The 25,519-nt window shown below is 41.2% G+C and overlaps 3 protein-coding genes across 4 annotated transcripts in view; 2 read left to right on the plus strand and 1 right to left on the minus strand.

Annotated features, from left to right (window-relative positions):
• Positions 1–15,058, plus strand: part of Tlk (Tousled-like kinase) — a 53,104-nt gene extending 38,046 nt beyond the window's left edge. The window contains exons 2-7 of the mRNA XM_064699980.1: positions 9,876–12,686; positions 12,774–12,952; positions 13,405–13,597; positions 14,087–14,292; positions 14,356–14,575; positions 14,650–15,058. Of these exons, the coding sequence (XP_064556050.1) occupies positions 9,876–12,686; positions 12,774–12,952; positions 13,405–13,597; positions 14,087–14,292; positions 14,356–14,575; positions 14,650–14,907 (3,867 nt within the window). The 3' untranslated portion in view covers positions 14,908–15,058. The remainder of the gene's footprint in view (positions 1–9,875; positions 12,687–12,773; positions 12,953–13,404; positions 13,598–14,086; positions 14,293–14,355; positions 14,576–14,649) is intronic.
• Positions 15,059–15,162: 104 nt separating this feature from the next.
• Positions 15,163–15,968, plus strand: LOC135440682 (uncharacterized). The gene has a single exon (XM_064699984.1). The coding sequence runs from the start codon at positions 15,169–15,171 to the stop codon at positions 15,472–15,474; it is 306 nt and encodes a 101-aa protein (XP_064556054.1). The 5' UTR covers positions 15,163–15,168; the 3' UTR covers positions 15,475–15,968.
• Positions 15,969–19,785: 3,817 nt separating this feature from the next.
• On the minus strand, positions 19,786–22,159 carry LOC135440588 (ketimine reductase mu-crystallin). Of its 2 annotated transcripts, XM_064699840.1 has the most exons (3): positions 21,042–22,152; positions 20,146–20,343; positions 19,786–20,066 (listed from the first exon to the last, which is right to left on the minus strand). In XM_064699840.1, the coding sequence occupies exons 1-3, from the start codon at positions 21,922–21,924 to the stop codon at positions 19,999–20,001; spliced, it is 1,149 nt and encodes a 382-aa protein (XP_064555910.1). In that variant the 5' UTR covers positions 21,925–22,152; the 3' UTR covers positions 19,786–19,998. The 2 variants fall into 2 exon arrangements, with proteins under 2 accessions (XP_064555910.1, XP_064555911.1); XM_064699841.1 differs by lacking the exons at positions 19,786–20,066; positions 20,146–20,343 and adding an exon at positions 20,634–20,962 and having other exon boundaries at positions 21,042–22,159.
• Positions 22,160–25,519: the final 3,360 nt, after the last annotated feature.

The following is a 25,519-nucleotide window of genomic DNA, read 5'->3' on the forward strand; positions in this document are numbered from 1 at the left end:
ATTTTGCGCTGCCGTTTTTGTGACTGTTAATAAAAATTCCATTTGCTTTATACATCCGAAGGCAGAAATTCTCGAACAAAAACACACAGACACATTAACATGTGCATACATATATACATATGTATGTATGTACATTTATTATGTGTAGTATAAAGTGTGCAGGTATGTATGTATGTACATGTATACACATGTATGTATGTATATGTATGCCAGATGCGGTAATGTTTACCGTCGTTGTTGTCATTGTTGTTGTTGTTGCTGTCTTTGGTTTCTGACTTTTCTGCCTTTTGGCAATTTTTGATTTTCGCTAAAATGTTAAAAATATTTCCTCTGTTTGTTGTTTTGATAAACAAGCGGCGCTGCCCACGATTACCTCATATTTATGTTTGTATGTACATATGAATGTATGCATATTTTGTTGCTGTTCCTCTGCTTACTTTATGCTTAATTTGTTGACAGCCCAACAACAAGAACAACATTTATTGTACATACATGCATACATACATACATGCACTTACATACCATACCCTGCAACCCAGCCGCCCACACCAGCTGCCACGCCCATCACACTTTGCACTTGGCGACGGCGGCGCCAACGTCGCTGCCCAGTCGCTAAGCTTCAGTTTTTTTTTTTGCGTTACTTTTTCCTTTTCTGCGCTTTTTTCATTTCCCACCACACACACACAAACATACAAACAAACATGCATACGTACATATATACATACATTTCATACATACATACAATTAATTTCATTCCCCTTGCGTTCTTTGGCTTTTACTTTTGTATATTTGTTTGCCTTTATTTTAAATGTGACTGAGACGCTGACGTCGCTGTCGACGTCAACGGCGCGAACGCGACGCTTGCGCTTACTCACAATCAAATCTCACGCCGCATTTTTAGTCTCAATTTGTTTGTGCTTCAATAATAACTGAAACGAAAAACTCACGCGGCTAAAGCGACGATTCCGTCAACGTCAGTTTACTTTACCTTACTTTAGTTTACACTTTTTATTTGCTATTTTTCACTCTGTTGTGTGTTTTTTGTTATTATTGCCTTTGCTTTTGCATGTTTGTGTGTGTTTGTCTGCTCAATAGTAAACTGTTTTCAAACCCACCAATTCGCTGCTGCTGCTTCTGCTGCTGCCGCTGCCACTGCCGCTGCCACTGCCACTGCCACTGTTGTTGCAGTGGGCGAGAGCTTTCGAGATTGAGAGAGTGAGCGACGACAGGCCGGCAGGCAGGCATAGCTGCCGCCGCAACTCGTTCGTTTCCACTCGCTGCGCTTACATTTGTGTTGTCGTGGGTCGCCGCCGCCGTTGTCGCTGCGTTCGTCGCTCGGTCGCCTCGGTGAGTGGGTCGTCTGCTCTCGTCGTTGATATTGTTGTTGCAGCAGCAGCAGCATAATTAGACGTCAGCGTCGTCGTCGTCATCCACCTCTCGCTGCTGCTGCCAATCTGCGTATGCGTAACGCGGCGTATTGCAGTTGTAGCCCGATGCTCGTTTTATTTTATTATTATTTTTTTTTTTGGCAATGTTTTTGTTCGCATGCATATACACACGCATGTACATAGATAATTGATATATATTTATATATACAATATGTATGTACATATATGTAAATTTCTTTTTCTCCCGGTTGCCATTTTCATTTTGTTGTTTACTCGCCGCTCGTTACCATTTCGTATGCAGGCATCGACAAAGTCGCATATTTTTATGCATTGTATGCATAATTATTAAATTTAATTAGTTGACTTACATACGTTAAACAAATAATTTTCAACACAATAAGCAGCCAACATCTATACGTATGCGTGTGTATGTATGTGTGTACGTGACTTGAATCAAATGCACGGAATTTCGAATTTTGATAACATATTTTCGACTGTTACAATTCGTATATGTACAAATGCATACATAAGTATGTACATACACATGTACCACCACATGTACATGTGGTAAGTGTGTATGTGTTTTTATATGTGCTTTTTATATACAGATTAGCACTTGTGCTTTCTGGGCTCTCTCAGTTTTGAGGCACCTACAAAATATCGCACGATTAGCACCCACCCCACCCACGGCGACTTGAACACAAAACAGATATTCAATTGAATTGGCAACTCCACCACTTGTAGTTTTAGTTGCCAGACATGTCAGATTTATATACAAACGTTCATATAATACATGTACACATGTACATACATATGTAGGTGTGTACAAATCATATCGCTCTTTAAATTGTTTTTGAAAAACTTGCAAACATATTATTCAATATGCTTACACATATATGTACATATATATATATATATATATATATATGTATACAAATATATGCGTGGTGCTTATGTTTGTGTATAAGCAAGTGCATTGGGAATCTTATCCGAGAATGTTTATGACTCATCTGGAATGTTTCACATAATTAACTGTAATTTAAACTACGCTATACTGGTTTTGTGCTGATGTATATAACGGGTAGAAGGAAGCATCTCCCATATACATACATACATACATATTTACATATGTATTTATTGTCCCGTTTTCACAAAATCGATATCGACATGTATTGTAAAGGCAGGTCGGTGCCAGGTTAAGGATATCTTCTAGTCGGGCACTACCATCTAAAACCGTCTTGTTTTTCTTTTTTACTTTAGGTAGAATAGAAATTGTAGTAAAGTCCAAATAAAGGTTACATATCCACTTATTGTATCGATGAACCAATGCTGTCTCTGTTCTTACAAGCGTGTAGAGTATCTTCTTCGGTCTCATACATATATGGAGTACTCATATTGAGTGTACTTTTTGATCGAGTCAACTTGAGCCGTCGCAATCTTAATTTTGTCGCTCCCAAAATCAACAAAAATATTTTTATTTTGTTTTATTCACTCGTGAACTTTTGTTTTTTTTTTTCTATTGTTTTTTTTTATGCTGCGATTACGTCAGCTGAGAGTCATTGGGACGAATGTCAATGCTAACAAAATTATACATAAATAAATTAAATTATATGAATATACTGGTGTACATGTGTGTGTGTGTGTGTGTGTGTGTGTGTACATAATTTGTAGTTAAACATTTTGCAGCATTTTTTGTTGTCGGTTCGGGTGAAAGTTGCGCAGTTTGAAATCAGATGAGGCAAAATAAATATAATAAAATGGAAGGCATATTTACATACACCCAGTTACATATACATACATATGTTTGTATATGCATGTATAGCATACATACGAAGCAATTCAGCAAAAAGTGCAACACGAAATCATCCACAAAAAGCGAAAAGCCAAAAAAAATATTTAAGAAAAAAAAAAACAACAAATACAAAACAAAAGTAATGCATAAAACAAGCAACTAGAGAGAAATTAAAAACTTGAATGCTGCGCGTTGGCGGCGTTGCCAGACAAGTGAGAATGCCCACTTAATGTAATTTGTATACCCTGTTCATGCGAAATATGACCGCAAAGTTATGACAAAGGGCATATGTAGTGTAAATATGTTTGATCAACAATATGTATAGTTATGATTATTTTTTGATATAATTATTCTCCTTGTCGATTATTAAAATTTTTTTTATTGTTTTAAGTAAAGCTCTTAGTAAAGTCTGCGTCATGATTAATTTTTTTTTTTTTTTAAATTCAAATAAAGTGAAATCTTTATAAATACAAATGTGGGATTTATCTAATCAGATTTTCATAGCAATCTCAAATACGTAGTAAGCTACGCCTATGGGTTATATGTTATATGATAGATCGTAGATTGTTAATCGTTTTTAATCAATAAACACTGTAGATAGTCGGGCTAGTAGTATATGTATTCAAATATGAAATTATGACATGGCAGGGTATCTCAAAGTCAGTCACTCTTGCCTCAGAACTTTTGTTGTTTTTTTTTTTTTTTTGTTCATCCAATATGTATGTCAAACCAAATGTACATACATACGTACATTCATTGTGTGATTTCGCTTTGTTTATATACTACATACATAAAAAAATACGCAAACACATTCTTATGTGCGAATATGTGTATGTGAATGTGTATGTTGTGCTTTAAATTCGAAATTTCGATGCATGCTCGCGTTCTATCAATCATTTTAACACACACATACATACACACATATTATAGATTTATATGCTTGTATGCATGCGCGCAGCTAGTTGCACTAATCTAGAGAACAGCAGCGCAAATATGTATGTATAACGGGGCACTTAATCCCCCTCCCTCTAGCTCTGCGTCTAGATACAACACACCAGGTGCGTCAATAGCCATACACACACGAACGCATCCTCGAACCATTAGCGGATAATATTAATGCCCATTATGGGAACATACTAATACAATAATACATACAAACTCACATTAGTATCCACATGTTTGTTTGTACTTGCACATCTATATATGTATGTATGTACATACATACATATGTGCATAATTAAACAGTACACGACTATTGAATGCGAGGTCGCATTTTGGGGCTGGGCGACAACCAAACCATTTAAGCAACAGCGGTCTCCTCTTCTAGCGCTCTCTCAGCTGCTGTTAACGGCAATGTTCTATTAAAATGCTTTCACCAACAACACAGCATGCATACATATGTATGTATGTATGTATATTCGTATGTATGTATGCACAGCTCGCTCGCTGTGTTTGTGCTGTGCGCCTGCTAACAGTAGAAATTAAAATCCACTTTGGTTCACGGTTACTCTGTCGACTGCTGCAATTCGCTGCTAACGGCAAATCTAAAGACCAGCCGCAGCATGCTTTCGAAATTGGTTTTGCAGGCAAAAAGTGCAAAGAGCTTTCTAACTAACGCACACGCAACGGCAACGTCAGTGGCATCTGCGGCCTTGCGATCGCTCCACAGAAGAACAAACGAGAAATGCTGAGAAACAGATACATATGTATAGTGACGGGTACGACGACATCAGCAGACAGAAAGAACTAAACAATTTAAGTTCACTCGGTTAACAGACAGACATCTACATATTATACATATGTACATATATACATATATAAATACATACTTACATACAAATGTTCAGTCGGCGTCGCAGTTGGGTTTGCTCCCTGCCAACCAGCCCGCTGTCGTTTTTGTTGTAGACTTGCCAATTTTACCTTGCCGCTGCTCTCTAGCACATTAGTGTCGAACTTAAAGAGCGAGTAACGTGACGTGTCGTTGTCGGCAACGCGCGCGCTTGAATTTTTTTATTTTTGCCAACTTCCTACAAAATACAACTACAGCAGGCAAAAGCAACAATAAAAACAGGCAAGAGGCAATCTAAACGATACGAATGCCGAAGCGAAGCGTATGTGTAACATAAATGCAAAACGTGCAAATCAAGCAAACTGTGCAAAATAAGCAAGCTAAAAGAAAAAAGGAAAACACAAATAAAAAATACAAAACAAAAACCAGACGACTCTCGTCATATCGGCAAACAGAGAGAAAACGCAAAAGAGTGAGTGCAAATAAGTCGAGAGAACACCGGCCGAATACTCGCTCTCACAACACACACAAACACACCACTTACTTACGCGCTCAGCGGGAGAGCGCGAGAGAGTTCTAGCAACAACGCTGCGCCTATGGGCAGCTGATTTATAAAATTTTGCCGGTAAGCGTATCAGCTGTTTAACAACGGCGACGTCAGCGTCAGCAGCGACATATTCTCACTGTTACGTTGCCATGTTAGCCACTGCAGCAACAACAGCAGCAGCTTCTGCGAACAGCGCCGCACGCAAACGCAGCCGCAGCACAAGCAACAACAACAGCAGCAAGCGTAGCGCCGGCAGCGGCGCCGCTGGTCGCAAGTTAACCAAGAGCGTGAGTGTTGTTATTTTTTTCTTCTTTTCGTTTTGTGTGTGTATTTCTCTTTGTTTACATTGGCGGTGCTTCGTGCACGTGCTGATGCTTTCTGCTGCTGCGGCACTTTTCTGTGCGCCCAGTATACGATTTCTTAACATGGGTCTGTTAAGCAATTGAGGACGCAATACATGTTAACCCATTGATTGCTCTGTGTGGAAATTAACAAAATTTATATTTTAAAAGAGAAATTAACACACAATCAATTATATTGTCTTTCCCATTATATATTTTTAAAACAGTATTAGCCAGTTTATTAAAGTGCAATAACTTTAGCAGTTCAACATGCAACCTTATTGCGTTGATAATGTAAATTTTTAACGTGCATAATAATGATAATCTACCAATAATGATACAAACGATCCAAAAAAAAAAAAATTACTAGGTTTTTATAAAACATTTATTTATTAAACCAATGACAACGATAAAAGCAGCAACAACAATATATGTATGTATGTACATATAATACAACAAAAATACAAAAATTAATTATTCGAGTGGCTCTGCCTTGCGTGCTTTCAACGTTCGCTTCCCATTCATTCGTCGCTACGATTCGTGTCTGTTCGGCTCGTCGTCGTTCATACACGACGACGCCACTCGCACGCTAAAAATAAACGGACATACATAGTTTTTTCTTTCTTTTTTTTGTGCTGTGGGTAAGCAATGAAAACGAAAATTTGCGTGACGTCTCTCGACCTTGACTCATCGATGTGAACTGTTAAACTGCGGCGACGACGGCGACTGTTGTTGCCTGGCGTTGCGCGACGGCGTTGCCAGACAGCTACGATTGTTTTGGCCTGTTGTGTTGGATGGCAGCCCTAATGTCAACGTCTTGCCATGATGGCGACAACCAGTTTTTAAACACACACTAGTGCATGCACACACACACACACAAATATATATATATATATATATATATATATATGTGTATGTTTTTGTGTGTATGTATTTGCAATGAAGCGTTATCACAACACGTTGCCAAAAGCAAAAAAACTTGTTCGTTGCATGCGCTGAGGCTGTGGCTGCAGTGTCGTTCGTGCGAGTGAGGCAGAATGATAGCGTTAAAAAAGGCTGCTGCCCGAAAGCATTTGAAAAAGCACCAAATATGCAACGGTTTTTCAAGCTGCATTGGAATGCACTCGAAATCATTATAGTACTCGCTCACTCTCTCGCACAAACATATGAACATACATATGTACGTACATCTGCTGCAGTCGCTGCCGCAGCAGCAGTTGCAGTTGCTGTCGCCACACATACACATACCCACATGCACAGATGGTGCCAATAAGAAGTGCATACTAACGATATGCATGTCACTGCCACACCCTCGCACGCTGCCCCGCACCCACACCGACGCTTTTCAGAGACAAACATTCATACATATGTATAAAGAGAGGGACGCTCACGCTCGAATTTGGTTTTGTCTCGGTTCGTTCTCGCCGTCTACGTCTGCGTCTCGCGGGCCTTTTCGCACGCTTTTGCTTTTGTGGCCCCCATCAACAACATCAACATCATCATAGATTTATCTCATTCGCGCGCACGTGAGTGGAGCAAGCCCAAAAATTAAGTCTTCGCTGCCCATTTCGTTTGCGTTTTGGGCTCGCCGCGGCTCGCACGGTTTGTTATCATTTGTTTTCTCTTTGGGTCTTGTCCGTTGTTGGTGTTGCCAATTTGGGCCGTTACAACTTTCTTGTTTGTTCGTTCGGGTTTTGCATTTGCTCATTTTTTTCTTATCCATGTTTGGCAACACTCTTTCGCGGCGTCACATCTTCCGCTCTCACTCTCATGAAAGCAGCAGCAGGCAGCACCTTCGTTCAGCGCCCAGCTGTTGTTGTCGTGTTCAGCTAACCGCAAACAGCGATGCGTCGCAACGCGGCGCGACGACAGCGCGAAATTTGCTTCCTTCCTTTTTACGCTGCTCGCTGCTGATGCTGACTGTGGCGTTTGCAGAGCCGTTGGCAACATCGCCAGGAATACGTTGCCGTTAATCGTTTAATAGAGCAAATCAAAAAAAAAACTTCTAAACCGAATTACAAAAATCCCACTAAGTATCATGTTTAGAAATCTTTAATCCAAATCTAATTTAAAATTTCGTACTAATCCTTTCGAAACTGGCTATCAAAATATGCTGCAAATAGAAAACTTTGAATTTATTTGTCATGCACTTTTAATTCCCATCAGTTTGATGATAATTTTTATTTTTCAATAATTATTTATATTGCGTTTCCATACACAAAGTCACACACATCACACATTATACATGACATGCATGTGCGTATGTACTATGTATAAATACGAACATAATTTGGGCAATGGCGTCGTCGCCAGCATCGCTGTCAACGTCAACGTCGACGTCGACGTCAACGCGCGCCTCGCGAAATGACAAAGACGCCGGTTGGGTTGCTCTGCTGCTGCTTGCTGGGCAATGTTGGAAGTGTAGCAAGAAGAAGAACGCCCGCAGTCGCGCACCAGAGTCGTCGCAGCAGCAGCAGCGGCAGCAGCAACTACAAATAGTTGTTGTAGTTGTGTAGTTTAGTTTCGGTGTTGTTTTTGGATGGGCGCGCGCGGAAGTCGCAGAAATTTATCAAAAGCAACAGAAAACCCAACGGGCCAACGAAGGCCGAGCGAGCGAACGACAGACGAAGCGGTGGCTGCCTGTCAATCGGATTAATTTTTATTGTACATTTCTTTCCATCGTTTTTGCAAATATTGTAGTGCTGTGTAGTAGTGGTGCAGTTGTGTTGTTGTCTCGACTTCTACTTCGGCTCGTTGTGTGCTTGCTCTTTCTGACTCTCTCTCTGGCGCTCTCTTTGGTTTTGTGTCTCTCACCCTTGCTCTCGCCCTCGTACTCTCTGCAAATAGCAAAAGCGCCGAGTCTGAGACGTTCGTCGCTGTCGCTGTCGCTGCTGCTGTCGTCGTTGTCGTTGTCTGTGTACGCGTTTTATTGCTCTTGTTCTTCTTTTTTCACCTTCTTTCTTGCTCGTTACGGGCCGCGCGCACCATTACAAATACGCGTATAACAATTTGCTGCCTGCCCCGAAACTGAAAGAAAAATACAAATACCAGCCATAAACTAAGTACGCGGCGTGCAAAATAGTCGATTATAATCGTAAAGCGTGATGTAAAATTCATAAAAGTGCATAAATAAACACAGCAATGAATGTGATAAATTATAATACAATGTGAAAATTCATACACACACATACACGCACACACATACACATCATACACACGCATTCATACACACACAGAAGCAAAGCGTATGTGTGTGCAGAAAAATATGCGGCGCTTAAAAAAGGTGAACGGCATTTTGTCATAAATAAGACACACACACATACACAAAGCAAATGCAAATGCAAACTCAAAAAAAAAAAGGAAAAATAAAATAAAATTGTGTTGTGGGGAAAGACACTTGAAAAAAAGTGTACGCAAAAAGTAAATACATATGTACGAAAAAAAAAAATTGTGTTGGGTAGACATATAATTTGTACTTTAATTTTCAACTTTGTTCTTGTTTCGTTTTTTTTTTCTCTCATTGTCTTTGCTTTTTGATAAAATATTCCACACATGCAGAGGCACACTCACACACACACACAAAACTCAGACACTGCTGCTGCTGCATTGCGCTCACTCACACGCACGTCTCGCAGAGCGGCGCTCAGCAGAGTAGCACGCGCTTGCTGTGACGTCTCACTCACTCATACACACATACGCGTACTCGTCATATTGTTGCCATGTATTTTGCACGTTTCTCTTTCGTTCTTTTCGCTATTCTGCCATTTTATTTTTATTTTTTCAATTTGCGGCTCAGCTTCATCGTTGCCACTTTGTTGAGAGGCATATGTCTGGCAGCGCTGCGCTGTCGCCAACGAACCAGCGAATCAAAACAAAAAGTGGTTCAGTGTTGCAAACGGCCAGTGCCTTGCAAATCAATAGGAGGAATCGATCAATTACTTAGTTTAATACATAAATTGTGCATAAAACAGTAAGAGAGTTAACTTATTTTTTGTTTTGTTTTGCTTTTGCCCTGCAGATGTCCGCCGGCGCTCAATTGCAGATGGCCCCACAGACCACATCGACCCTAAGTCATCATCATCCGAGCAGTCAAGCAGCACAGCAGCAACAGCAGCAACAACAGCAGCAGCCGCCACAGCAGCAACATTTTGCAAATCATCACAGTACGCAAGCGCAGCAGCAACAGCAATTGCTGCCACAGCAACTCACGCAGCAGCAACACTTGCAAACGCACACGTTGCATTTGCAACAGCAAGCGGCAGCAGCAGCAGCGGCGGCGGCGGCAGCAGCGGCAGCAGCAGCAGCAGCGCAACAGCAGCAGCAGCAACAACAACAACAGCAGCAGCAGCAACAGTCGCTGCATCATAGCGCACTGCCGCCACAACATCAACAGCTGCAACATTTGCACCAGCAGCATCCGCACGCAGCGCTGCATCAGCAGCAACAGCAGCCACACGGCGCTGCTGGCGGACACAGTAGCAATCCGGACTCGAATATGAGCACTGGTTCCTCGCACAGCGAAAAGGATGTCAACGATATGCTAGGACTCGGCAGCCTACAACAGCAGCAGCTAAACGCAGGACTGCACTCAAACAACGGCGCCTCCATGCTTGACATGCTCAGTGTCCAACAGCAGCAGCAGCAACAGCAGCACAATAGCACTGGTCCGGGAAGCGGACCCGGACCCGGACTCGTACCCGCCACAAATGCCAGCGGGAAACAGCCGCGCACGCCTGCGGAGCGCAAGCGAAAACGTAAAATGCCGAATAGTTCAGACGAGACCGGCAACGGCGGCGGCGGCGGCAGCAGCAGCAGCGTCGGCGGCCTCAAAGTCGGCAAATCGCTGGCATTCCGCGACGGCATTACGAAAACGCCAGCCGGCCTAGCGTTAAGCCTGGGCGCTGATCGCTGCACACTACCCAGCGGCGGCGGCGGCGGCAGCGTCAGCGGCTCCGGGGCCAGCGCTGGCGGCAAAAGTGCGCGTCTATTACTGCCAGGCGCCAGTGACAACAAGAAGATCAACGATTACTTCAACAAGCAGCAGCAGCAGCAGTCGGGCGCCAATTCAACGCTGCGGCAGCACACGGGTAGCAAGTCGCCATCGTCGGTAACACAACAGCATCAGCAGCAGCAACAGCAACAGCAGCAACAACAACAACAGCAGCAGCAGCAACAACAACAGCAGGTCAACAGCCAGGTGCAGGTGCAGACGACGAGCGCGTACTCCATACACGGCTATCATTCAACTAGTCCACAGACGCAGTCGCCCAGCCAGCAGCAGGTGCAGCAGGCGGGCGCCGAGTTTCATTTTGTTAGCTCTGCGGCGGCGGCGGCGGCGGCGGCAGCGGCGGCAAAACAGCAGCAGCAGCAGCGCCAACAGCAGCAGCAGCAACAACAGACTTCCAATGCAATGGTTCCTCAGCAGACGCAAATGGGCGTGGCCATGTCACATGTCGGCGTGGGGCATGGCGTCCTTAACGCCGCCAGTCTCGGACTGGGCGTGGTCGGGCCACAAACGTCACAGCAGCAGGCGCAGCAACAGCAACAGCTGCCCGTTACAACATCAGCGGCCAGCGTGGCCGTTGTGCCCACGCATCAGCAGCTAAGCACGCTGGGCGTCAATGTGGGCGTCGGTGTTGGCGTCAATGTGGGCGTGGGCGTGGGTGTGGGCGGTTTACCGCCGCCGCCGCCGCCACTGCCAATGCCGACGGCAATCATGACATACACGAAGAGCACACAAACGGAAGTGTCGCAGATGGAGCTGCAGGAGCGGGAGGCGGAGCACGAGTCGGGTAAAGCGAAGCTGGACGAGATGACAAGACTGTCCGATGAGCAAAAGTGCCAGATAATGAGCCACCAGAAGGTGATCGATCAGCACAAGTCGCACATTGCCAAGTGCATTGATGTGGTTAAGAAGCTGCTCAAGGAGAAGAGCAGCATTGAGAAGAAGGAGGCGCGACAGAAATGCATGCAGAATCGATTGAGATTGGGCCAGTTTGTGACACAGCGCGTCGGCGCCACATTCCAGGAGAACTGGACGGACGGCTATGCGTTTCAGGAGCTAAGCCGACGCCAGGAGGAGATAACGGCTGAACGCGAGGAGATCGATCGCCAGAAGAAGCAGCTGATGAAGAAGCGCCCAGCCGAATCCGGACGCAAGCGCAACAACAACAGCAACCAGCAAAACAACCAGCACCAGCAGCAACAACAGAATTCCAATTCCAATGACTCCTCCCAGCTGACTGATCGCCTTGGCGGCAATGCCGGCGCCGGCAGCCTGGACAGCGGCATTGCTGTCGGCAACGCCGCCGTCAACGCATCTGGCGCCGTCGGCGTAGGTGCTGGCAGCGGTGCTGTTGTGGTCGTCTCGTGCGGCCGTGGTCTCTCCCGCTCCAATTCAACACAAGCCCAGCAGGCGCAACTGCTTCATAATGGCGGCGGTGGTGCCGGCGGCGGCGTTGCTGGCGGTGGCGTCGGCGGCGGCGGATCGGTCGCCAATGTCGGCAACAGCGGCGGCGTCGGTGATAGACTGTCGGATCGTGGCGGCGGCGGTGGTGGCGGTGCTGGCAGTGGAACTGGAGCTGGCGGCGGCGGCGGCATCGGTGGCAACGATAGCGGCAGCTGTTCCGATTCGGGCACATTTCTTAAACCGGATCCGGTGTCGGGCGCGTATACGGCGCAGGAGTACTACGAATACGATGAGATACTCAAGCTGCGACAGAACGCACTCAAAAAGGAGGACGCCGATCTGCAGCTGGAGATGGAGAAGCTCGAGCGTGAACGTAATCTCCACATACGCGAGCTCAAGCGCATACTCAACGAAGATCAGGTACCTGATCCAGTCCAGCCTGGCCAGTCCAGCCTGGCAAGCCATCAATATGTTTCTGTTGTGCTAATCACATTTTTCCCATTGCAGTCCCGCTTTAACAATCATCCTGTGCTGAATGATCGCTATCTGCTTCTGATGCTGCTGGGCAAGGGCGGCTTCTCCGAGGTGCACAAGGCATTTGACCTCAAGGAGCAACGCTATGTCGCATGTAAGGTGCACCAATTAAACAAGGATTGGAAGGAGGATAAGAAAGCTAATTATATCAAGTGAGTAGAGGCAGCAGCGCGAACAGAGCAATTAGAAATTACAAACTAGAAATCAATTGGATACCTTCAGTTATCAGATATTCGTCCGTCACTTAACAGTTCATTTTAATATCCCAGAATGAGCGTGCTATTTACATTAACATGTTAAGTGTAACATTTTACATGTTAGCCAAAGAGCGTCATAGCCTGTTAAAAATGATGTTTTATTAGAGAAATTTAAATATATTTATGTGCGCACATAATTATAAGTATAATTAAATGTAGGACTTGATGCTGGAGAGGGCTTTCTACAAGTTCTATAAAATATTGATATAAATTTGAATAAATAATGCCAGTTAAGGGAATTAGAAAAGTGAGAGGGTAGTGGATTCGCTTCATTGAATCATAATACACCCGCGCAGGCACACATTTTGCTCATGCTTCCGACTATGTTTTGTATACTTAAAATCTAGACACGCCTTGCGGGAGTACAACATTCACAAGGCGCTGGATCATCCGCGCGTGGTGAAGCTCTACGATGTCTTTGAGATCGATGCGAATTCGTTCTGCACCGTGCTCGAGTATTGTGATGGTCACGATCTCGACTTTTATCTGAAGCAGCATAAGACTATACCCGAGCGTGAGGCGCGCTCGATAATAATGCAGGTAAGTGTGCACAAAACTATATATGAAACAATTGTTACCCATTCACTACAATTTTACAAGTTGAATTCAATGTTTATGCCATGCATTTTTGTGCGGCTATACAAAGAATCGGGCATATAACTAAACCCTTCTAAATATTGCTATATTACGCTTACGCTTTTTAAATTGCCTTTTGTGCGCGGCATTCGTAAACGTTTTGCTGATCTCGCATAGAAATGAAAGTTTCAATTTGAGAATGAATGCATTTCATCCTCCCCCACGGAATTTGAATAAGTTTACTTTTTCCATGTTTCATTTTAATGTGGCATTCGTAAACGTTTTGCTGCTAGCTCAAACTTATGCATCGAGAAAAAGTTAGCTCTTATGCTACGATGCTAGTTTTTTGTATTCTCTTTCGTTTGATATTCGTATTCAATTATATTTCGATAGGTGCTGTTACATTTGATATACATTGTATTCATATCCATATTCATTATTTTATATATGCAGGTTGTATCTGCACTCAAGTATCTAAATGAGATTAAACCGCCTGTCATCCATTACGATCTGAAGCCGGGCAATATATTGTTAACCGAGGGCAATGTCTGTGGCGAGATCAAAATAACTGACTTCGGTTTGTCCAAAGTGATGGACGATGAGAACTACAATCCGGATCATGGCATGGATCTGACGTCTCAGGGCGCGGGCACCTATTGGTAAATGCAAATCAAGCTGACGACTTTTATGTACAGCTCAATAATTCGATTGGTGTTTTGCAGGTATCTGCCGCCGGAATGCTTTGTGGTTGGCAAGAATCCTCCGAAAATCTCATCAAAAGTGGATGTGTGGAGCGTGGGCGTGATATTTTATCAGTGTTTATATGGCAAGAAGCCGTTTGGCCATAATCAATCGCAGGCCACAATTCTCGAGGAGAATACCATACTGAAGGCCACCGAAGTGCAGTTCTCCAACAAGCCAACTGTCTCCAATGAGGCAAAGGTTAGTCCGAATCACTATTTTTTCCTCAGATCATATTTTTAAAGCTGGCTATGGGTTTCGATCTTTTCTCGTAGAGTTTCATACGCGGCTGTTTGGCCTATCGCAAGGAGGATCGCATGGATGTGTTTGCATTGGCACGGCATGAGTATATTCAGCCGCCCATACCGAAGCACGGGCGCGGCTCGCTGAATCAACAGCAGGCGCAGCAGCAGCAGCAGCAACAGCAGCAGCAACAGCAACAACAGTCGTCCACGTCGCAGGCCAATTCGGCGGGACAGACATCGTTCTCAGCCCACATGTTTGGCAATATGAATCAGTCCAGCTCGTCCTAGCTGCCAACTAAACGCAATTCCAATTCATAATTCGCCGCCGCAGCAGCAGCTGCTAGCCAACAGCAACGTACCAACAATAACAACAGCAACAATAATAATAATATCAGCAATAATAATAATAATAATAACAACAACAACAATAGCAGCAGCAGCAGCATAAACAACAATATTAACAACATCTACAGCAGTCGTAGGCTGCTCAGCAGCAGCTATTATGCCACAACTTTACTTGATGCGGCCGCCTATTGCTACGAGACTGTAATGGATGCCACGCACTACAAGTTGCAGCCGCCAGTAGCAGCAGCAGCAGCATCGTCAACAACAACATTAACAGCAACAACATTGCACTCGCAACAGCAGCTGCAGCTGCCTGTATTAGCCATGCCCACAGCCTCAGCGGCAACAGCAGCAGCAACAACAATTAGCGACAGCGGCACCAGCACCCCAACAACAACCACACGCACCTATCTGGGCATGTACAAGCGCTGGCAGCAGCAGCAGCTGCAACAACAGGCGCAACTGCAACAGCAACAGCAGCTATTGCTGCTGCAGCAGGAACTGCTCTAGCTGTGCACTGACGTTAAGCAACACTGCCAACAGTTAACGAACGCTAACTTCTGCTGCTACTGCTGCTGCAGCTGCAAATGGATGCAACAGCAACAGCAACAGCAACAACCACAAAAACAACCAGCAAGAACAACCCGAAGAATTTCCATAGGCGCCTCCCAAGCAATGCGCGTCGCAAATGCATAAAATAAAAAACTAAATTAAACAAAACTATATACATATATAAATATATATATATATATTTATATATATATATGTATATATATATATATATATTATATTAAATGTGATAAACAAGCGAAAAGCAAAAAAAAAAGAAAAAAGAAGAAAAAGAAACAAAACAATGAATACAGCTGAACATAAGAATATTGAAAGATGGCAAAGCAAGCAGCAAAGAAGCAAAGACAGCGAGAATTGGTTCGAAGCTAAAGACGAACGCTGGATTGCTAAAAAAAAAAAACGAGTAAATGGGAAGCAGATCAGAAAACAGAATAGAGGAGGAAGAGCTAGAGGAGAAAGAGAAGAGATGAAGAGCTACATAGTTGTTTAAAAGGCTGCTAAAATCGTGTATTTTTTTTTTTTTTTTTTGTTAACTATATTAAACACAACGGAAATAAGCAGCAGAAAGTTAATAATAATAATAATTATAAAATTAAAAAAAAAAGGTAAATGTAAATTTAGTAACTAATTAACCACAAAAACCACGCCAACGATGGCGTTGATACCCACGGCAAGAAAAGAGTTTTTCTTTGTATTACAAAACAAAACATAATAAATAATATATAATAGTAACAGGCAACAGCAAAACAACAACAAACACCAACAAAATATAGCAAAAATTAGCGTAGATTGAAAAAAAGAAAATATAAGCAAGGCCAAAATGGCGGCAGACAACAGCAGAGCAGTAACATTAACAGCGGAGATAACAGTGACATGTGACAGAAACAGTAACATGAACTTAACATACACTTTACACACACACACCAACACCAATACCCACACAAAAAATAAAATGGGTTCAGTTTGTATGTTGTTCACCTAAACACTTACACAAATTGCAGATTGTTCATATATATAGATATATATCTTTTTTTCATCTTGATTAGTTTGTTTGTTTAATTCTGCCTTAATATACAATACACACATAATGAAAACAACAAAAAACATTTATACATAAATCATTATATATACATAATATATAAATACATAAATATAAAGATTATTATGCAAGTAATTTTTTCAATTCAAACTGTAAATTGTATTTCTATACATCCCACACACACACACAAACACACTCGCACACGTTTGAAATTTCAGCAATATGAAATTGTTTAAATGAAAATCGAATTTAATGTCGTTTTTGCATTTAAATCGTATTTATTTTGTATCAAAATTCTGTTGCATCGTTCACATCCAAAAAGCCAATAGTTTGTTTTTTATTTTGGCAGCGATAAGCCTAACCCCTCCCCCCCTCGCACACACTCACACTTCACAGAACCCACACACACACATGCGCGGAACAACAACAACAACAACCCAATCAATTGAATACACTAGCAAAGCAGAAAGAAAGAGTACACTGTACGAAAGAAATCGTTGAAATGTTTATCAAAGATAAAAATCATAAACAATAAAAAGCAAACATTTTTATATGCCACACACATACAGCAACAGCAACAACAACAAAATATGCAAAATTTTCAACAAGTTGTACCAACTCTTAAAAGTAAATTTATATATATACATGACTATATATAATATATATATATATATAAAAACGTAAGAACACACACATCTGAGAAAACAAAAAAAAACTTCTTATTAAATAATAACTAATGTAATAGTTTTTATTAAATATATAATATATATACATATATGTATATGTATACATATATATTGGTATATGTATATATATATATATATATATATATAGATGTATGTATGTATTACTTATATTGCATAATATATTTTTTTTTTTTAATTTTAAACCATAATTGTAATGAACTATTGCGTAACAATGTATTAAATATTAATATCAAAGGCATATTAATAGAAATATATAAAAAAAAAAAACAAAACAATTTAAAAATATGATAAAAAACAAAAAAAAAAAACTACCACGCTAAATGTTTCAATAATATATAGAGATCTATATGTATGTAAAACCCATATATAAAAATTTGCCCAAAGCAAAGTAAACGAAACTTAAATGTTGAGAAACGGCTGAGAGATACCAGCAAAAGTTCATATACATAGGGTTTAGGGCGGGTTGGGGATTCTTCGTCGGGCACTTTTATGGCCCCCAAATTCCACAGCTTATTCAAGCCGCAGTCAAAAACAAAAACAAAAACAAAATGAAAGGAAAAATATGGAAAGAGGAAAAACAAACGTAGCTCTGGCAAAGATTTTGTGGCAAGGCGCTTCAAGATCAAATGGAGGGAGGGAGTGTGTGTTAGATGGAAAGAGACAGGCAGAGCTGTAAAGATTAAAATTTTGAAAGCGAAAAAAAAACCACAATATGAAAACATGAAGAAATCAAGCGAAAACATTTTTTTCTTTAGTCAATACACAATAAAAAAAAATGAAGTGAAAAAGTAGATTTTAGTGCGCTAACAAAGTAAATATGATATATTGCAAAGCGAAACCGAATGAGAATGAGACAAACGTAGGCAACAGAGACAGATTTACACGAGACAGAGACACATGATGAAACAGGAGGCAAGAGGCAACAACAAGTTGCAACTGAAGAACAAGCAACCCCATAAAACAAACAAGTAGCAAAGAAACTGTAAATATTAAATATACATATACATATATGTAATAATAAAAATAAAATAATACTAATTAATTTATGCCTAATTAAAATTTAATAAATTCGACGCAACAGCAACAAAAGCAAAAGCAATGCAAAAAATACAGAAAAAAACAAAACAAAAACAAAAAAACGAAAAGAAATGAAAAGATAAACAAGCAAAAATCAAGAACCATTTCAATAGACGCGTACAAAACTTGTGCATGTGCGTGCGTACTTTCCTTTAATTTTAGCCATCAGTCTTAAGTGTGTTTTTTTTTTTTAAATTGTCAGCGTCAATAAATATATGTAATTTAAATCTATTATTAATACAACTATGATTATTAATATTATTATATAATTATAATTATTATGATTTTTTTTTGTAACTATAATTCAATCGATTGAATGCGTGTGTGTTGATTTAATTTTAACAAACAGCAAGAGCGAATCTATATGTAAAATGCACATTTTAAATTATACATATACTATACTGCATGTATGAACACATATATGTGTATATATACATTTTAAAGAAAACTATTATTTTTATTATTATTTTTTTAAAAACAGTTTCGGTTTGCCACACAGCAAAAGCGAACTGAACACAAAAAACCAACAACAAAATAAACAAGCAAAATGTTTTAAAGAAAAAGAAGATTTTATGATTTTTATTCATTTTTTAAAAATTAATTTGAATTCATTTGCGTACTCAAATATTTCAAAAGAAAAAAAGACAAGGCATTATAATGTGTAATAACTATTAAGTGTTTAAATAGTACTAAATAATAAAGAAAAGAAATCAAAATACAAATACTTAAAGCCCAACAACAACATGGAAACAACAACCACAACCACAACAACAACAAGAACAAGAACAAGAACGACAACAAGCTGGTGTCTCATTTGCAACGGAAGTCGCAAGATGAAAAAGCCCAATTAAATTATTTGTTGAGTATTTTATTAATTATACAATTTAAATTGAGAAGCGAAAAAAAGCAAAGCAAAACAAAAACTAAAACTGATTATACATATATATATAAATAATTATATAACAAAATTATTTAATAGTTATGCTAAAAAATTATTTAAACCAAAGTGGGAAAAACGCATGCGGCATTGAAAAGGGCTTAGACTGGGACCCAAAGCCAATTAACCCAACCAACGACAAAAGACAAACAAAAAACACTTCCCACTAGGTTCTAGGCCGCGTTTCTAAAGGCTAACATCATCTATATACATAAATGAAAATTGGATGAGTGCGAAAGGTGTGAAGGGCCAGGCTGAAGGCAAGGGGGGGGGCAAGCGGTTGAGCAGATGATGAGAAAACCAGATACTAAATTAATAAGTAAAACATAAAATTAATGAATAACAAATTTCAAAACAAAAAAAATGACAAAAGCATAAAAAAAAAAACAAAACAAAAACAAAACAAACAACCAACAAAACATTGAAAATAAAAAAAAAATACTAAAATGATTACAAAACAAACAAAAAATTTACAAAAAAAAAAAAAACAGTTTGATATTGATCGATTTTTTGTCCAGCTTTAATTCGTTTATTTATGTTTGCTTTCAGCGCTTATTGTTGATTTCTAATGGCTAATTATTTTGAGGGGCTACCCCTACGTTTTTCTTATGCATTTTGCTGTCCGTAAGTGCTTGGATGATATCCCGGCACAATCCCATCCAAGTGGAATGAGCTCTTTTAGCAACCCGAATCGGAGTGGAGCATTACTTGGCGCATGACAGGAGCGCCGACTGCACGGCTTCGGCCACACAAGCGTCCTCAGAGGCCATTCCTATGCGCCGGAAAGAAACGTAAACGTAATGGGAGTTCACAAATGGTGCTATTGATAATATTAAGTCTAGAGAGCTCACCCATCGACTGAAATATGGTCACGGCCTGCTCATCCGGATAGTTGCCATGGATTATAACTCCGCCCAACTCGCCAGCTATCGGCGCGGGCAGCCCGACCAGCTCGTGCTCAGCATTGGACATACAGTCGACGTAGACCAGCGATTCGGCATAGATATCCGCGGACACCTCGCCGAAGTGTACCTCGCCAGCGCCCACAGCTGAAAGTAGATCAAGCATTTGGAAGGGTTTGGGTTTTATAACTCTTTTGATCAGTCGAGTAGGAATTGTCATGCCCGTTTGTCTGTCTTGTCTGTTAATATGCAAAATATTTCTAGCTACATATTCCGGACTCGGCAGCATTGGATCCCCTCATATCATATATGTAGCTGCCATAGAAATATCGGTTGAAAACTAAGCTCTTGATTGAAAATCCTGTTCGTTTTTTATAATATCTTAATTAAACTTGGCATATAGTTTAAGCTCCATTATGTTCTTATCATATGAACACCACATAACGTAAGCTCTATAGAAAAAAACGGTGCTTAAATGAGTATGAACAACTTTTTTGGGTTTCGAGGAAGATGTTTCAACGAGAATTTACATGCTTCTCATAACATATGAGCGAAATCTTATCTGCCATATAAACGATCGGGCGATAAGAGAACATAGTGCATAGTGCTAAGTATAGAAACGTCTCGTAAATCTATATATTGTTTCTTCGGCAGACCGAAAAGAGTTTCCGTAACTGGACCTATGCTGTTTCAACAACATTTCTTTACAAATGAGGGGAGTCTGCTAATATGTAGTTCCTTTCTCAAGCTTTATCGGGATTCATTCCTAACAAAAGACGAAATGGATGCATATATATATATATTATATATCAGACGGAAGGGACATCAAATTGAGCTCGGCTTACCGTTGATGTGAACGGAGCGCTTTTCGCGCAGATCGTTGGCATGGACGAGCGCCTCACGCGCGTATGTGGCCATGCAGATGACGTCCGCCTGGGCAACGGCCTCGCGAGCCGAGCTGCAGACCTTGATGTCGGGCATGTCTGTGGCATAGCTGTTGCTGCTGTCGCTGGACAGCCGCTGGCGCAGCTGGCTGGCCAACTGGACGGCTTGGGACTCGGTGCGATTGTATAGATTCAGCTGCTTCACCTTGAAGTTGGCGCACATGGCGGCGGCATGCAGTTGCCCCTGGGCGCCGCAGCCCACGATAGCCACGTTGATCTCAAGCTGATGCTCCGCTCGCGGCCCAAAGCGACGGAAGTATAAATATTTTGTGGCCACCAGCGAGGCGGATACAGTGCGCCATGTGGTGATGTCCGTGCCTGCCATAATGGCCTCCAGTTCGCCCGTCTTGACATTGAAGAGCATTATGTTGGCGCAGATGCTCGGCAACGGCGGCTGTAGTTGCCGGTTGGCCCTGAAAGATGTGACAACCTTGCAGGCCAGCGTCGAGCGGGCCACATTGGTGGCATCGCCGCCAGCGCCGCCCGCCGTCAGTCGATAGTTGCCCACAAAGGCGGGCATGGTCAGCATTAGCTTGCTGGGATCGTTGCCGGCGATGGTGACGCTGCGCGCCGGCTGACTCACATACGACTTGGTGCTGTTATTGGACTGCATCTCATTGCCCTGATCCTGATCCATGTGCTCGACTACGGCATTGGCGTTCGGCTCACTCGTATGATCCACAACCGCCTTAAGCGCCGCCTCGACGGCCTCGTTGACCATCGGCCAATTGAGTACGCGGCGCACGGACTCGGCGTTGTAGAAGACGGGACTCAGATTGTTCATTTTTTAAACAATTCCTATTTTCAACTATTTTTGGGGATCCGAACTGAACGGAAGTTGAAGATGTAATGACGAAAAAGTCAGCAGGCACCAAATCTTGAAAGCTAATCTGGCATTAAATGCATGGCCAACTAAACTGTCGAACCACCAAAATACTGGTAGAGTTTTACATATATATTTTTTAAACTTTATTTTACAAATTTCTATATTCAGGTATTCTATATTCATTTATTGTTATCAATTGAAATAGTAAACATGACCTTTGATCGAGTTCGAGTCTTTGCCATAACATTCTGTAACGCTCAACAGATCTCTCTAGTATTTTTCTTTTATAGTTTTCTGCTTGGGTTATCGCTTAAATATATCGAATATATATAATATATGTTTCCTCTGTTAAGAAAAATTGATTGACCGATTCCATCGAAAAGCTGCATGCTAATCTAATACTCGAGTATTTTTTGTTTGAAATAATGTGTTGACTTCCATGTTATCACTTTTATTGTATTTATTTTCCGTTAAAGCTAACAGCCCATTTTAGTACTTTTTATGTTGATTTACAGTGAGGTTGTGGTGCACTGTTTACACGATACCGTTTACAGTGTTTCTCTTACTCGATAGTTGCATGGCAGTCTCACTGTTATGATTTCGAGTACTCGATACCTAAAAACGCTTTTTCGAGTAATTTCGATACATATTTTGGCCCCCGCTCTACATTCACCACATTTTTGGCAATTTAAACAACGCTTGGAAACATTTTGCAGTTGTTGTGAAATTATTCCTTTATTTATCTTTGTATATGGAACTGCCTGATTGGTGATCAACGCAGAGCCTAAGCCATAATAGATAGGAAGCTAAAATTTTTACTACTTACTTTGAGAAGGGAAAATCGAGAACTCTTTGGCTTACGATCTGACAGGCCACAAACTCACTTTTAAAGATCTTTATATACATTATTTTAGGAAGCCTCTCCACTCCTCCTTGCTGGAAATGATGGGCAGGGTTTTGGGCATGGATTTTCGAGCTCAAGTTATTATCAAGTTATCTCCAACCATCTTTATGAAAATTCATTATAAACGTGTTCCATACTTTGAAAAATTCTGGACTCCTGAAATAAAATACCAGTCACACATTTTTGGACCACGCTTTATATTTATTCTGATCGGATTTGGAATTCCATTAGCAACTGTGGAAAAATAATGAAAATCGGTTTTGTGCAACTTTTTTATTTACCATCCGATCGGATTCAAACTAATTTTTAACGATCTTTATGAAAACTCATTTGTGTTCATTTATACATACGTGTTTTGCACTGTTCGTGAGGTCCACTACATAGGAGGCTATGTATGTAGATGGAAAAAGATGGACGATCAAAAGTTTATTTTTCGACTTCAAGGTTCTCAACAGGAGATTAAATTGGGCGGCAAGCGTCAACCTCAACGTTCGCTTCGTTATTCGATGCACTTCAAACTCACTTAAAAATATCTACATATGTAAAATATAACTAAAGAAGTGCAGTTAAAAGTTAAAGCATGGCTTCTAAATATCAGCTTTTGTATGTCCTGGCTGACTGACTGACTGACTGACGGATAGGTGATCAACGCACAGCAAATGTCGAAAATCGATCGAAGACGGTATCAGATCTATTGAATCCGTGTTTCAACGATTCCAGATAATTTAAGGACGGAAAATGCGAGGAATACTGTTGCGTTAAATTAAATTCTTTTTATCGGTATGACGTTATGGTGGAAAATATAGGACTAAGGCTTAATAGGCGGAAGGTCTTTCATCAGTTGTATATGTGTGTAAATGTATGGCTATATGTATATTTGTATAGTATGTGTTCTCTTATTAAACACATTCCAATTAGACTAATCGTATTTTTATTTTATATTTTGCCCTACTACGCGATTCTCATGAATTCATGTAAGCCTTACAGGTTTCCATGCTTGACTATCAATTTTATATTGACACTCTATCCCTTTATATCTATTTTTTTCTCTCTCTTCCTCTCAGTTTGTTCAATTTTCTTGCTCTCCACACATCTGGCAAAAAAAATAAAAAATTCGTATGTGTGCAGATGAATTTTTGGACAAGTATCCATTTATATTTATAAGAGTATATATTAGGGAAAATAAGACGTGATCTGCCAATGCCAAAAGTGAAGCTTAGATAGTCGATATTTAAATCAATAATAATTAGGAATTAATCAGTTTGAATGAACTGTTGAAGTACTTTCCTTTAAGTGCTGCGCTTTTCCTCATTGCCCATGCATTTTCCCAGTCTGACTCTGGGTGTGAAAGCATTTTCACTAGTGTGTTGGGAGTGCTCCACGCAGCCGCAAAGCAACCGCAAAAAGGGGCAACACGACCCGACAACGAAATGATACCACAAAAGGGAAAATATATGTGTATATATATATTACAGTGGCTCTCCAGCTGCTGCAGCATAGATAATTCTCGCCGTGCAACTAGTGACATGTTCATCTCGGCGGCATCTTAATGTCGAAACTGAGTCAAGCCGCTGACATGACATCGTGTGTCTCATTTGCGAAAGTGAAAAGCGTTTCCCGTCGCAGCAGCAGCAGCAGCAGCAGCAGCAGCAGCAGCAGCTGATAGGAAAATTAATTTATGCTATTGCATTGTTTGCCGGCTGCGAATTGCTTTTCCCAGCTGCTAATTCAAATTTTGACATAATTTTTAACTTTCTCACTTTTGTCTTGCGCCTCTCAGTGCAATTTCTCTTGACTTGACCTTTGCTAGCAGCATCAGCGCCCGCTTTGCCCAACCGCCGCCACCACCCACCGACCCTCATACCTGCAGCAGCAGCAGCGCCCGCGGCAGCGTCAGCGGCAGTAGTAGTTGTCGCCTGTATGGCTGCCACGGCCTTGGGAATTGTATTTGCCGCTGATTTATTCGTGCAACATGGGGGCACCACAAATCAAAGTCAATTGCAGCTTGCTGCTGACTCACCGACAAACTGAGGCTGTGCCTCAGGCCGGGTTCCTGCCTGGAGTCGGACCTGTTGCTGCTGGTCAGGACCGAGTCGGACTTGGGGCCCGCCTCTGCGCCCGCCGTTGTTCTAAATGATTTGACCTTGCATTTGTGGTAAGCGGCGGGCCATAAATTTTGGCGCTGCCGTTGCGCAAATGTTGCGCCCCAAATCCCAGTCCGAATGCGAATTTGAATCCAAAATTGAAAACGAAAAGTGAATTGTCGCCAACACTTTGAATAAATTGTTTAGCGATTTGGCAAGCGCCAAAAAATTTAATGTAAGCCAAACACCAAACACCCAAATGATATGTGAGCTCACGAGTAAATTGCTCAAAAAATCGAGAAAAATAAAACGATGCAATCGCTATTAAATGTATTAGCAATAACAACAATAGCAACAAAAACAAATTATTAACAATTTGTGTGGTTGGGCTGGGCGCAATCACTTTATCGCGAGGTTTGTAACTGAAAAATGGAAAGAAGTCCGAGAAGGAATTCAATTCAATATAAATAAATATAATTGCTATACAAAATGTATTTATTTATAATTGCTATTTATTTTTAATTGATATTCATATACATATATCTTGTTCTTTTTGTGCGTGTTA

Source organism: Drosophila montana, unplaced genomic scaffold (genome assembly GCF_035044405.1).
Source record: "Drosophila montana isolate Dmon_TW-CO22-7 unplaced genomic scaffold, ASM3504440v1 contig_1624_1, whole genome shotgun sequence".
NCBI lineage: Eukaryota > Metazoa > Arthropoda > Insecta > Diptera > Drosophilidae > Drosophila > Drosophila montana.